The sequence below is a fragment of the Lutra lutra genome, chromosome 14 (genome assembly GCF_902655055.1).
Source record: "Lutra lutra chromosome 14, mLutLut1.2, whole genome shotgun sequence".
In the NCBI taxonomy this organism is placed as follows: domain Eukaryota; kingdom Metazoa; phylum Chordata; class Mammalia; order Carnivora; family Mustelidae; genus Lutra; species Lutra lutra.
In genome coordinates, this window is record NC_062291.1 from 29,187,619 (window position 1) to 29,202,524 (window position 14,906).

General features: G+C 34.3%; 1 protein-coding gene across 4 annotated transcripts in view; it reads right to left on the reverse strand.

Annotated features, from left to right (window-relative positions):
- Window positions 1–14,906, reverse strand: part of CTNNA3 (catenin alpha 3) — a 1,776,580-nt gene that overhangs the window by 640,739 nt on the left and 1,120,935 nt on the right. For all 4 annotated transcript variants that reach the window (XM_047701796.1, XM_047701794.1, XM_047701795.1 and 1 more), the window contains exon 10: window positions 10,095–10,187. In XM_047701796.1, coding sequence (XP_047557752.1) covers window positions 10,095–10,187 — 93 coding nt within the window. The remainder of the gene's footprint in view (window positions 1–10,094; window positions 10,188–14,906) is intronic.

A 14,906-nucleotide genomic window follows, 5' to 3' on the forward strand; every position in this document is an offset into this window, starting at 1 on the left:
GCACAGGTAATTTATACTCATATGCTTACTATCACAGCACATACCATAAGTGTAAATGAGGACTCCAGCATAGTCTCTGTGATTTAATTCAGAAATTCTTGCCTCAACCTGCATACTAAATTACACTTAGCCCTGTCTACTTATTTCAAGTCATTATCTAATTTGTGACCGACCTCACCTCCCCACCTGAATTTAATGTCTATGACTTCTTTTCCACAACTCTGTCCCTTCTTCTAGAGCACAACACATCAGATTTTCTTAGATACAGCCCCTTCTCAATGAACTTAGAACTTATTCCTCAGGCTTGCTCTACTGGGTATCCCATGAATCCCTGATTCCCGCCCCTGGCTCACCGTAGATTCATGGGTTTTCCAAGTAGGTGGTCAGCAAGTATTTGTTGAATGAAGGTATTCTTGGAGTGAGTGGAAGGGAGTGGCTGATTGCATAATTGGGACAGGAGGCAAAACAATGATAGTATAATAACACAGAGCTTAATTTACAGCTTGGAAAGCAACTATGTTCATAGCTGCATTCAATCACAGTCTCCCCAAATAAATATCATGGCATCACCAGGAAGAGACTGATCCTAGGCTTCCAATCTGAAATCACCCTAGAGAGTTTGAGAATCAACTATTCAATCATAATCAGCTTCTTCAAAAAAAAAAAAATGATCACTTAATTTCAGCCTTTTTATAGTCTTATATGACTCTTGGTTTCCAAAATCTTAAGGGTTTTCATTGTTGTTGTTGTTTTGTTTTCTTTTCTTTGCCATTCTCTTAAGAAAAAAGAAATAAATTAGGCATAATTATAAAAAGCCTGTCACAACACTCATAGGTACACTCTGGGATTCTTAAAGAATATGATTATTTCAAATTGACTATTTGAATCCTATATTGTTTAGTTGCAAACAAAACATCCATCATCATCATCTATAGAAAATGAAAGAAAACATATCTGCTTCCCCAGAGCATGATTCTGAGAAAATTAAGTGCTTTCAAATCATAGATATGACAGCTTCTTGATCACAAAAACAAACAGAATCCCATACAAATTATGATATGTTTTTCATTTGAAAGAGATAGCCTGATACCCTTACTGAAATGTGTACTGAATACAGTAACACATCATAACTTAATCAGAACAAGCTGCTATGATAACAAAACAATCCTGTCTATGCAAGGGGAGATAATGCCAGTCACTTCACATGATTTGTAGTTCAAAGAGTTAGTGTCATATGGGTAACTTTTATGACTTTGGTTTGAAACTGGGAGTTTCTATACCTCCCAGAGAACAGAAATGGATGAGGAATAGTGCTGGCTTTCAGCATCCACCCCCCCCCCCCAGTGTCTACAACACAAAGTAAGTTCATGTGGATAGAAAAATTCACTTCATAAATATGTACTGAGTACCTGCTATGTGTCAGGCATTATTTTTAGGCTACATCAAAATTCCTACCTTCATGGAGGTTATATTTTTCCATGTTTAAATATGAATATAGGTGATGTCCACTGCATACCCTTCCCCAGGTATTTTGCTCTTTTTATACTTCACAAACTTCTATGTCTGGGGCAAACTTGACTTTTGTCTCTACTTTTTAACACACTCAATACACAAGCCTTTTAGAAAGTAATTATTGATTTACAATAGGTAACTTGTAAAAACATATCCCCAGCACATCACTGAAAATAAACTAGATGTCTTTACAAGCCGTTTTAGCTCTGTCAAGTCATCATATAACATAGCATTCAATGATAGGGATAAACAGAAGATATAACAAAGCTATATTAGATATTGATTCAAACATGACAGTCATTAGAAAACGTAACTTGATTTTGGAAAATCTAAGCACTTGTGAGAGTCTGCCTAATTGACTGTAAGTGTATTCACTGCTGGGAAAATATCCTAGATTTTCACCATGTTTGTTTGTTTGTTTGTTTTTAATTAAAGAATCTTACTGACAAAACAAACAAAAACACAAAAAAAGCACTTATGACTTCTAATACCTCTACCACCCCAATAATAAAATTCTATTTCTAACATCTTTGACAAGACACAGCCTATTTGGCTTTTAGTTAAATACTTCTTGTGGCTAGGCAATAATTCACTACACCTAAAACAACTCATTCTTTTTCTGCTTAGCCTTTAAATCACAGTGCCTGAACCAAATATGGTATTCTCAATATAGACAGCCCCAAACCAAGTACACTGGAAATTTTTCCCTATTTCACAAGATATCATAATCACTTTAAAGCTCTAAGATGGCCTCCATGTCATGCTACTGACATATAGTTACCTAAATTAGTACTTTTAATTTTCTGGATAGTTCATCCTACAAATATTTTTGAAAAAGTTAAGTAGAGGGGAAAGGGAAGTAACTGATACAGGGTTGGGAAATTTTTATTTTGCCAAGTAAAGAAATAACCATATGAAAAGTTATTATCTACTTTCATTATTATTTCATAAATCAAATGTTTTTGATGAATATCAAACAAGAAGAAAGTACATCAGTTTCTAATAAAAAGTTGAATAAGTTTTACTTTGTGAATAAAGCTGATTATTATGGACCTAATTTCAATATATACCATGAAAATCCTCTCATGGATCAGTATTTTAACTCATTGAACTAGATAGCAAAAGCCCCTTTCAATTTCTGATGGCCCAGATGCTTTTGGTAAGCAATGTTTTCCCTATTTACTCATAATAAATTTTATTTAACCTAAGGTCCTGACTTTATATTTACACTTTATGGGCTTTGAAACATCAGTCCAAATTATCAGCATATTTTAGAACCTTGAATTCTATCTTTCTCATTTTTATGCCCTATGCAAGTATAAAATGTTTACTTTTAAAATATCCTCTCAAGTCCCTTTTTGAAGCAGAATAAGCGTTAAGTCCTATATATAGTTTTATTTTTCCACCAGGCTGAGTTCAAACAGCTATGCTATTTCAGAAATGCTACCACTCAGATCACATTCCTCTTCTTTATACAAAGGATTCATTAGAGGATCTCAGGATTGGGCATTAAGAGGCTTACACGCAAAGTTCTCACCCAAGGTTTGGACTCCCTTTATCATAGCTTGGTCATATAGTCACTCTCCTTGTGTTTGAATGTCTGTGGCACTGAGAAACTCCAAATTCCTTCTCAACAAAGTCCACTTCCTTTCAGGACAGCTCTGTTAGAGAACATCTCTCATTCTCTATTGAGATGAAACTTGTATCCCTATAGTTCCTACTCATAGACTGTAGCTCTGCCCCTCAGGAATCTTCAGAATAAATCTTTTGCATCATAGCCCTTTAAAGATTTGGTGACAGTGACAATGTTTCTTAAAGTCTCACCTTTTCCTCCCTAGAAATTCCCTATTGTTTTTATGAATTTTTCATATGACATAGTTTTAAGTCATGTCACTGTTTCTAATATCCTATGCTAAATATGCTCCAAGTGACAATTCTTTTTTAAATGTGTCACATGTAAGTGGGCAGAGCACTATAGCTGTAGTCCTTGAGGCCCAGTAAGACCTGGATGATCCAACTCACTGAAACCTCAGTGCGTTCAATAGCTTTTAACAAACAGGAATTTAAAGTGGCCTACCAGCTCCTCCTAACCCCTGTGTGTTCTCAGCCTGACTTACTCCAGAATCAATCTGGCAATATTTTTAATTGGTTGGGTTTTACTTAGAAATTAAAAAAATACTTATTTCTGGTTAAATTGAGAGTTCTAAAAAAAATAAAATGGATGATAAAACTATCCTCCTTGTTCTTTGTTTCCAGTCTCACTTTCCTGTAAGTAACTACTATTAAAATTTTCATGAGAACATTTTTGAAAAATTTCCTATGACTACACAAACATATGGCTCAACCTATCTCCTTTTTTCACATAAATGCAATATTATACATACTCATTTGAAATTTGCCTTTTTTTCTTATCTGGGTAACTTCCATAACAAAACATATATTGAGCTGACTTACTACTTGACACAGTTCTTAACATTCTCTGCTAACAGGTATGTAGGTTGGTTCCAGCTCTTGTCATTATAAGTCAAGCTGCATGAAAACATTACTCTTAGACTTCTGTGCATGTGTACATATATAGCTATCCCATAAATTGCTGGAAGTCAAATTCTTTTTTTTTTTTTTTAATTTTTTTTTAAAGATTTTATTTATTTATTTGACAGAGAGAGATCACAAGCAGGCAGAGAGGCAGGCAGAGAGAGGAGGAAGCAGGCTCCCTGCTGAGCAGAGAGCCCGATGTGGGGCTCGATCCCAGGACCCTGAGATCATGACCTGAGCCGAAGGCAGCGGCTTAACCCACTGAGCCACCCAGGCGCCCCTGGAAGTCAAATTCTTGAACCTAAATGTATGTGCATGCTATATTTCGATAGGTATTGTGAAAGTAGAGCCTACACAGATGGGCACTCATATACACATATACACATATGCACACACACACACACACACACACACACAATTGGGTTGCACCCCAGACCCACTAATTCTGAATTTTAGGATGCACTATATTAAAATATGTACAATTTAAAGAATAATTTTGAAATACAAAGAAGATTGAGGATAAGTTTTAGAATTTATTCTTTGATGAAAAGATGTTAAAATCATACTAGGTTTTTTTTCTGACAACTATACCGCACTGTTGATTCACATTATGATGACTATCAGCTAAAATCTCTTAGCTTTTGGGAGGGTAAATTTTTGCTAAGCCATAACTCTTCCATTCTCTATTTTGCAATTTGTTCTGAAGTACCCAGTATACATGGTTTAGTGTTCATACCTATTGCATTTCATCTGGATACTGAGATTTAGTCCATATTCTAAAATATACAAATTCTTTCTGACTAGACTCAGCCAATATGTCATTTATTCTCTTATTTTTAACTGAAAATTTTAAGAACATTATTTTTATAGTCTTATCCAAATCATTAGGAGAGCACTGACATGAGCTAAACCAAGAGCAAATCACTGCAACCCACCAGCACAGAGCTCACCGCTGGCTAATCAGCCATTTTAGGATTTTTTTTCATGAATTACAACTCAAACTAATTATACTCTATTTTTTTTCCATATTGTCAAAAAGAAAAGACACCATGCTAGTAAAAGTATCATAAAAGATGTTGTCAAAAACCTTGTTGTCCTTTATAAACATAGAATGATTTATCATTCTAGAAACATCATTCATTTATATGTTGCATATATATGTTGCATTTCTGCTAGGTACAGGGGGTACAGGTAGTGAAAATAGAGACTAAATCATCGCCTTCACGAACTTTATGTTTGAGTGAGGAAAATGTATAATGAAAATAACAAAATAACATAAAATATAATTTCAGGTTGTGATAGATACTCTAAAATAAATAAATGTGGTGACATAATAGGGTATAAGCTAGAGGAGTGACTTAAGGAGACTGAGCTCTGTGAAGATGATATCTGAGCTGAGTCCTTACAAAATGAACATAACAGGATCTGGCCATATGGGGAAAAAAGCACTGAGAAATTATCATGTGCAAACTCCCTCAGATGGGAAGGAACGTACTGTATTCTAGAAACAGAAAGGCCAATATGCAGAGACCTAATGAGTGAAAAGGGAAATAATTCAGGGTAGGGCTGGAAGTCAGGCAGTTGGAAGTTTATATAAATCTGAATAAGATGTAAAAAATGTTTGAATTTCCCTGTAAAATCTAGGAAGAGCAATTGCTATTATAAACATCTTTAAAATTTACTTTGGCTTTTAGATAGAAGTAGGTTAAAGAGATACAAGTATAAGCACGGAAACCATATAAAATGTTCCTGTGGTCCAAGGTAGAGATGATGGGGGTATAGGCTGAGATGTTGACAGATAAGATGGAGCAAAGTATATAGATTTGAGATAAATATTTTTGGTGAAACTGATAGGACTAGTTAATGGATTCAATAAAAAAATAGCCACTAGATATCATTAGAATATAAACTTCACAAGAACAAGGATTTTCATCTGTTTTTTTTCTTTACCATTTACCCTCCAGATGCCTAAAGAACGCCTACCACATAGTATATGTTCAATAAATATTTACTGAATGAAGAAAAGAAAACTTTCAGGTTTGGGGAATGGAACAATCGGGAGTTCCTTTTGGCTCTTTTAGATGTCTTCTAGATGTCAAAGTCCAAATGTCAAGACTATATTATATCTGAGTGTGGTCTTTAGCGGAGAGATATGGCCTGGAGAGAAAATTTTGGAAGCCACCAGCATGTAGTCATGGAATTTATTGTAATAATTGATAAAAGTCTAAAGACCCCCTGAAGGATATTTTTAAAAAAGATTTATTATGGAGATACAAAAAACATTTAAAATAACATTTACTAATAAAACATTTATTAATGGAAAGATTCAATATCTTGAAGACCAATTACTTTTAAAATAATCTAAAATTCAAGATATTTTAATAATTTCAATGAAAATTCTAATGTACTTTCATGGAATTTGAAAAGTTGATCCTGAAAGTTATATGAACAAGCAGAAAGTAAGAAGAGCAATAAAGAAAAAAATAAACAAACAAAAAACCACCACCAATAACAACAACAACAGAGGTGAGCCAGTTTGCCTAGAGATATCAGATTTAGTATAAAAGCATAATTAAGGCATTGCAATACCAATGCAGGTATAAAGAAATATACCAGTGGAATAGAATAGAGAGCCCAGAAAATAGAGCTACCCTACCACCCAACAAATGCATCACTGGGTATTCACACCAAAGATACAAATTTAGGAATCCAAAGGGGCACCTGCACCCCAATGTTTATAGCAGCAATATCCACAATAGCCAAATTAAGGAAAAACCCCAGATGTCCATTATTGATGAATGGATATGCATATATATATATCACATCTTCTTTATCCATATATCCATATCCATATATGCATATATGTATATGAGGAAATAATATGCAGCCATCAAAAAATGAAATCTTGTCATTTGCAACAATGTGGATGGAACTAGAGGTTATTGCTAAGTAAAATAAGTCAATCAGAGAAAGACAATTATTATATGATCTCACTGATATGTGGAATTTGAGAAACAAGGCAGAGGTTCATAGGGGAAGAGAAGAAAAAAAGAAACAAGACAAAACCAGAGAGGGAGACAAACCATGAAAGACTCTTAATCTCAGGAAACAAACTGAGGGTTGTTGAAATGGAGTGGGGGTGACAGAGATGGAGTGCCTGAGTGATGGACATCAGGGAATGTGTATGTTGTGATGAGCACTGTGTGTTGTGTAAGGCTGATGAATGACAGACTTGTACCCCTGAAACAAATAATACATTATATCTTAATAATAAATAAATAAATAAGAAGAATAGAGAATCCAAAAGCTTGTATACTTTGAAAAGTATTTCAATTTACCTATCAATCTATATTTACAAATGGAATACTAATAAATAAATTATGCATTTGATATATGTATATCATATATGTTTAATGCATTATATAAAACATGTAGATGTATGCACATATTACAAATATGTATAATACATATATTGCATACAAATGTACATAAAACAATAGAAATGTTTTAAAATTGTGTGCATGTCTGTGAAACAATGATATTTTATTTATTATTATTATTATTATTATTTATTTATTTAATTTTACATTAATTGGGAAAGGATCAACTATTTATTTATTTATTTATTTATTTATTTATTTTTGTCAGAGAGAGAGGGAGAGAGAGCGAGCACAGGCGGACAGAATGGCAGGCAGAGGCAGAGGGAGAAGCAGGCTCCCCGCCAAGCAAGGAGCCCGATGTGGGACTTGATCCCAGGACGCTGGGATCATGACCTGAGCCGAAGGCAGGTGCTTAACCAACTGAGCCACCCAGGCGTCCCGAGGATCAACTGTTTAATACATGATGGTGGCCCAATTGTTAGCACTATTAAAAAAATCCCTGCCTCAGTTAGACATAAAAATAAATTTTAGATGAAATAAAGATCTAAATGTTAATGATACTTCAGTTTTGTTTTGTTTTGTTTTTAAAGAAAACATAAAAACTATGTAAAATTTTTGTTGGAGAATTTCTTTACAATGCACAAACCAACAAACCCTTATACAGGGTAGATGTTCAATAAATATCAAAAGAATTAAAAGATGGATCATTAAAGGTCCTAAAATCTTCAATAATCAAAATATTATTTTAAAGGTTAAAAATAAAAGCTACAGTCAACAGAATGTATTTTTAACAAACCCAAGCAATGTAGTTAAAAAAAAAAAACAAAAGACAACTAAAAGTAGCAAAGGATTCAGGCAATTCACAGAATTAGAAAACTAAATGGTTAACAAACGTTTGAAGAATGTTCCCATTAGTAATCAGAAAATTATAGATTAAACCCAGTGAAATACATTTAATACTCTTGTAATTCAAAAAACATTTTAAAAGGTGTCAGCATCAAATGCAATCCATAGTATAGAGAAATGTGAACTCTCCTAGACTGCTGAGGGGAGTATAAATGATTCAGCTGCTTTACAGACCCCACTGCAATGTTCTGGTTCCTAGAGAGATCTCAGAAAACTGACATCATTTGCAAGATCTCAGTTGCAGGTCCTCTGGACTCTACTTCTCTAGTCAGTTTTTACTTGTTAATCAATGTTAAATCCAAAGAACGAGTCTATCTTACTGTTTCTTCAATACTCTTAGAGATGAAATTATCAGTAAGGTAAATCAATAATTTAACACATATACCACTTTTAGAAAGATGAGAATCTCAGCAGATATCCAGAGACTTGAAGTCTCTAATCATTGTTATATTTCACATCCTTATAATATTTGTGATTTTATAGGGAGAAATTATCCATATTATCTCTTGATTATTCTAAGACAAGGTGTTTAAAATTGCCCTTAGGTGTATACCAATTCATGGCTCAAGACACTATCCTAGAAATAATTCCCTAAAAATATGTAGCTTTTCAGATAACAAACAAACAAAAACTTCTGAATTGCAGACAAGAAAACATTTCCTGGCTTTTTTCAAACTCATGTCTACTTTGAATAAAAGAGGGGAGAAGAAGTCATTCCTTTCATATTCTGAAATTTCAAAATCAATAATGGCTAAAAGTAAATTATTGGAAAAACTCCTACTTTGATTTCACACTACACTTTTCTCTCACAAAATTCTGATATGGTCCCTTAGGGAAAGTTATAAGAACCAGGTGCAAAACCACAGTGAGATGCCACCTCAGAACAGTCAGAATGGCTAAAATTAACAAGTTAGGAAACAACAGGTGTTGGCGAGGATGAAGAGAAAGGGGACCCTCCCACACTGTTTGTGGGAATGCAAGCTGGTACAGCCACTCTGGAAAACAGCATGGATGTTCCTCAAAAAGTTGAAAATAGAGCTACCCTACAACCCAACAATTTCACTACTGGGTATTTACATCAAAGATACAAATGTAGTGACCCAAAGGGGCACCTGGACCCCAATGTTTATAGCAGCAATGTTCACAATAGCCAAACTATGGAAAGAGGCTAGATGTCCATCAACAGATGAATGGATAAAGAAGAGGTGGTATACATATACAATGGAATACTATGCAGCCATAAAAATGAAATCTTGCCATTTGCAACAACATGGATGGAACTAGAGGCTATCATATTAAACCAAATAGCTCAATCAGAGAAAGACAGTTATCATATGTTCTCACTGAAGAGAGGGAAAAATAAAACAAGATGAAACCAGAGAGGGAAACAAACCATGGGACTCTTAATCTCAGGAAACAAACTGAGGGTTGCTGGAGGGAAGAGGGATAGGGTTGCTGGGTGATAGACAATGGGGAGGGTATGTGCTATGGTGAGTGCTGTGAATTGTATAAGACTGATGATTCACAGACCTGTACCCCTGAAACAAAAAACAAACAAACAAAAACCCCAAAGCAGAACAAAAAGAATCAGGTGCTAAGTAAAGAACTTGGTGCTTAGTAAAGAATAAACCATGACCTTAGGACAAGTCATCTTCTGTGTTTAAAATAAATACCTTAGTGTATTTTCATATGTATAAAGGTCCAAAGTATTATATATAATTTTTTATAGTTAGTTTGATGAAAGAGACTTAGTTATCATACCTGTGGACACAAGGTTTCCAGGTGATTGGCTGCAATTCTGACAATTTTAATTCCATCTTCATTTGTTGACATGGAACAAGCAAGATTTGCAACCTTCAATACAATCCAAAATAAAAGAAATTATTTCAGATTATTAAAGAAATGCAGAAACATTGGTTATCCTAAATAACTTAGAGCATGTACATACTCATTGAAAAATCTTTGTGATAAACAACAGCATTCTCATAAATGTCACCACTATCTGTTTTATGGAAGTAGTCAGAGAATTTATTGAAACAATTAGTAACAAAGGGCTCTAGAAAATTGTTTAAAATAAAAAGGAAGACTGATGAGTGAATCAGTCAACTCTATCCAGTCTCTTGGTATCAACATCCAACCTGTAATAAGATGCTAACTATTATGGTTTCCTATAGGACTGAAAAAAAAAAAAAAAAGTTTATCTTTGGATTGAATGCTAATAGGTTCTTGGAATCTCATACAATTATGATTTTTTTAAGTTTGTAATTGTTTTATTATTTTTTTTTTCATTCCTCAGCAGTCTATCATGCATACTTAAGTTGCACTAAGCATGACTTTATCTTTACTCATGTTTTGTTCAGCATCAAATATATTACAAAGCTGGACAAATACAAGATAATTAAATTCTTCCTGTTCTTGCTTTTCTACTACAACTTCATGGGAACTCTTTGACATTCCCGCAGTCAATTTGATTCAAGCATTAGTAACACCTAAATTCCTTTGTACATTACTCCTTTTGAAACTTGCACTACTTTCCAATGAAATGGCTGCTCTTTTAAATAATCACTTAATGTCCATTACCTAAGCCCAATATTTGCAAATACTTTCTTTATACCATGAAAGAGCCATGAGAAAGAGCATGGGATTCCTTCCCTTTCCTTTGATCCTGACTCTTATTCAACATTGTTCTTGCTAACGGGTGAGTGAGTGTGTCCAGCCATAATGTTTCCTTCTTCATTGTCTTCATCACTGCAAGGAAACAGCTTTTTTATCATTTTTCTAATCTTCCTAATGTCTCTGTTGGTTATTACATACTTCAACACATTGCAGGTTTTACCACTCAAATCCAGAATACATTCAGTTGCAGAAAACCACACGTTAGCTGCAGACAATAGATGCATACAACAAATATCCTTGGGTCACAATTGTAGAGTACCAGAAAATGTAACTTAAGTGGATTTATAGTCTGCTTTTTTATAGCATTACTTTTAATATGTGAACAGTGAACAATTCCTTGATTTGCATTTACATATAATGAAATAAAAGCCATACATTATTTAACTGTGGAAGGGCACTGTTCACTTTATTAATGTATATGAAACTGGCTTATTTGAAAAGGGCTTTTGTTGCCTTGAAGGTCACAATGCTTCAACTTTCATATCTGACATACAATTAGCACATTCGTGAATTATTTGAAAAGGGCAGTAGTTTCTGCAACCCCTCCCACCTACAAATTCTACTCACAGAAAGTACGATTCAGCAATCTAATCATTTGACATGTCTTCTAATAATTTGCACTGCATAGAAGAAAATCTCTATCTGTAAATTTGAGCAGTTTTTTTTTTAAGTAAAATTTTAAAAATTAGAAATTAATGGCTCAATCTTTTGGTCAACTCAGATGAATGCTGGTTAATCCAAAGTTTAAAAATTACAAAAACGTGCCCTAAATACTCTTTTCTTTATTTTTTAATGGATCATTTTTCTCTATTTTCCCTTTTAAAAACAGACATTCTTGTACTGGACATTTGCTAGACACTATGTTTATTGTAAGCCTATTCAGTGACTAGCATAACGTGGAAATCATCCTAATCACAAAAGTCCTGTTTACATGAGTAAACTTGAGTTTTACAAAACTCTCAATTGAAAATGCAGCACAGCTAAGTTTTCTGATCAATTAATGATCATCATAACATTCTGTCTTTCTTCATTCAGACAGACTTGAAATTACCCTTACCAGAACGGTTTTGTGGCAGATAAATTTTCTAAATAATCAAATACTATTTCCAGATTAAGGCAAGTGGAGTTTTAGTAATATTATATACAAAACAAATTTGAATTTATGAGATAACTCGTACTTTGTGACAAAATGAAAAAAAGTTAAGTGATAGAAATAAAATCTCTTTACACTTCTAATTTGAGTGACTTGTGATAAATTTTCCAAAGCCACATCAACATGTAAATGAAAGCTAAATTTCTTCTAACAATATTCCTAAATTCTGTGTGGCCTTTTAGGAAACTAGTTATGTTTCTGAGCACAGCATGAAGGCAACTCCCATTAACAAGGAAAGCAGCATGCAAATAAAATATTTTGTAAAACTGTTTGAGATATTTAGAGATCTGACATCATTTGTATATCTAACTCTGACAACATTTCAAAGTCTGTGTAAAGCTTGATTATTTGAGAGATCCTTTTGGAAAGTTTCTTTCCACTAAGGGAAATTAGGACGTAGGAAGTTTTTAGAGACAAACCGATCTTGAACCTAGAGACAAAACAGGCTTGAACCTGATTTCCACAATTAACAAACATTTGACCATGGGCAAAATGTTAGCTTATCTTAGCTCATTTTCTAACCTGAAAAATGGGTATGATAATACCTATGTCACTGGAGTGTTTTGATTAAATGAGCTAGTGCATGGAGATGGCCAGATGCTACCAGGTAGGTTGCCCATGTATGAATTTCTTTCCAGTTAATCTCTCTATATACAATGCAGGGTGGGAAAGAGCAGTTAGTCTCTTAAGAGGTTTTACAGAATTAAAAACTCAACGAGCCTAAAGAAATTTGACAATATGTCTAAGCTGAGAGTCACAAACTGAAGCACTTTCAGGACTCATGCAGGAAATACAAACATAGAATCTTGATATAACTCAGTGGTTGGGTGGGTTGGTAAGTCCCTAGGCAAACATGAGTGTGCATGCCCTCGCCTCCATAAAGGTATTAGAATTCATTAAGACAAGATGAAAAACAAACAATAACATTTCCTTGACCAAACTAACAGTCAATGGCTTTAGTTCATAGGTCAGCAGTTTGTGAATTCTGATCCCATTCTCTAATCTTTTATTGTATCGATAGGAAAACAAAATCAAAGAGGGAGAAGAAACATACTCAAACTATCCAATGACAGGGAGACTATTAAGTAAAACTATGTGTGTGCTCTTTTATGCCACCCTGAATTAAAAGTATTGATGAAATTTCCCTCATTGAAAGAACTTTTAATTGATATTGTACTACATTCTTAGCCAAGACAATGAAGAACAGTCTAAATTATCCTAAATAAATGGGACCAAAGGCGCTCAGGTAAATTCATAAGTTTTTTTATTTTTATTTCTCTTTTTAAAGATTTTATTTATTTATTTGACAGACAGAGATCACAAGCAGCAGAGGCAGGCAGAGAGAGAGGAAGAAGCAGGCTCCCTGCTGAATAGAGAGCCTGATGGGGGGCTCCATCCCAGGATGCTGGGATAATGACTTGAGCTCAAGGCAGAAGCTTTAACTCACTGAGCCACCCAGGTGCCCCCGTAAGTTTTTTAAAAGAAAAAGGCCAGGACACAATATTTTTTCATTTTTTAAAAAATTAAATTGGGACACCTGTGTGGCTCAGTTGGTTAGGCATCTGACTCTTGGTTTTGGCTCTGGTCATTACCTTGGGGTGGTGGGAATGAGTTCCACCTCTCCCTCTATTCCTTCCCCTGCTTGTGCTATCTCTTTCTCTCTCCCTCTCAAATAAATAAATCTTTAAAAAATAAACTTTATCATTAAAATCATTACTGATACTGTATCTAACAATTGCAAAAGATAAGTTAAAAAAATCTTTAAACAGCAACATATCATGTTACCAAGAGTGATTTTATTCATTTATGTATTTTACATCAGTGTCTTTCACATGAACCTTTCCCCTTCCCACCAGTCCTTCTGCCTCTAAGATGTCTGTCCATTCTAGACCCTTCACACTTGACTAAATGTACTGCACTATCTGGATTGTTAAAAAAAAAAAAATGTAGACAACAAAGCCTTGTCAGATGATTCCTAAACTAATTAACATTTGTTATCATGCTGTTGATCTTCTCTTCGTGGCTTCCAATTCAAGTTTTGTATATCAATTTTGTATGTTCCTGTCCTCCTTTCTATTTCCTGAACATTGGTTCTAGCTTTCACATGGCATAAAATATGGTACCCAGGACTCCTAGGTGGTTCAATCGGTTAAGCACCCGACTCTTGGTTTTTGGCTCAGGTCATGATCTTGCAGTTGTGGGATCAAGCCCGAGGTTGTGGGCATGTTCAGTATGGAGTCTGCTTCAGATTCTCTCTCCATCTCCCTGTCATTCACTCTCTTTCTCTCTCTCTCAAATAAATAAAATCTGAAAAAAAAAAAAAAAAGAACTTGGTACCCTTTATTCCCTAACCTATGGTCTTAAGTGACAAATGAATCATTGAACATCATATCAAAAACTAATAATGTACTATACATTGGGTAATTGAATTTAAATAAAAATATATATAAATAAATAAATAAGAATGAAATCATCTACTTTGGAATCTGGCCCTGTAGAACCCTTCCAGTTAGGCTAGTTCTGTCCCTCTCTTTCCATCAAGGTCTGGATCATGCTTGACCCAGTAAAATGACTCATTAATGAGAGTCAAGGACAGTTATCAAAAAAGATATTTGAGAATGTAAAGTATTCTCAATGACTTTTCAGTTAGTCTACCATGCTATGTCTTCAACTCAGCTTTTCTTCATTGCTTTGTTCTGATCTGGTAAACAGACTGTATTTTAAAAGTACTGAATACCAGGCAG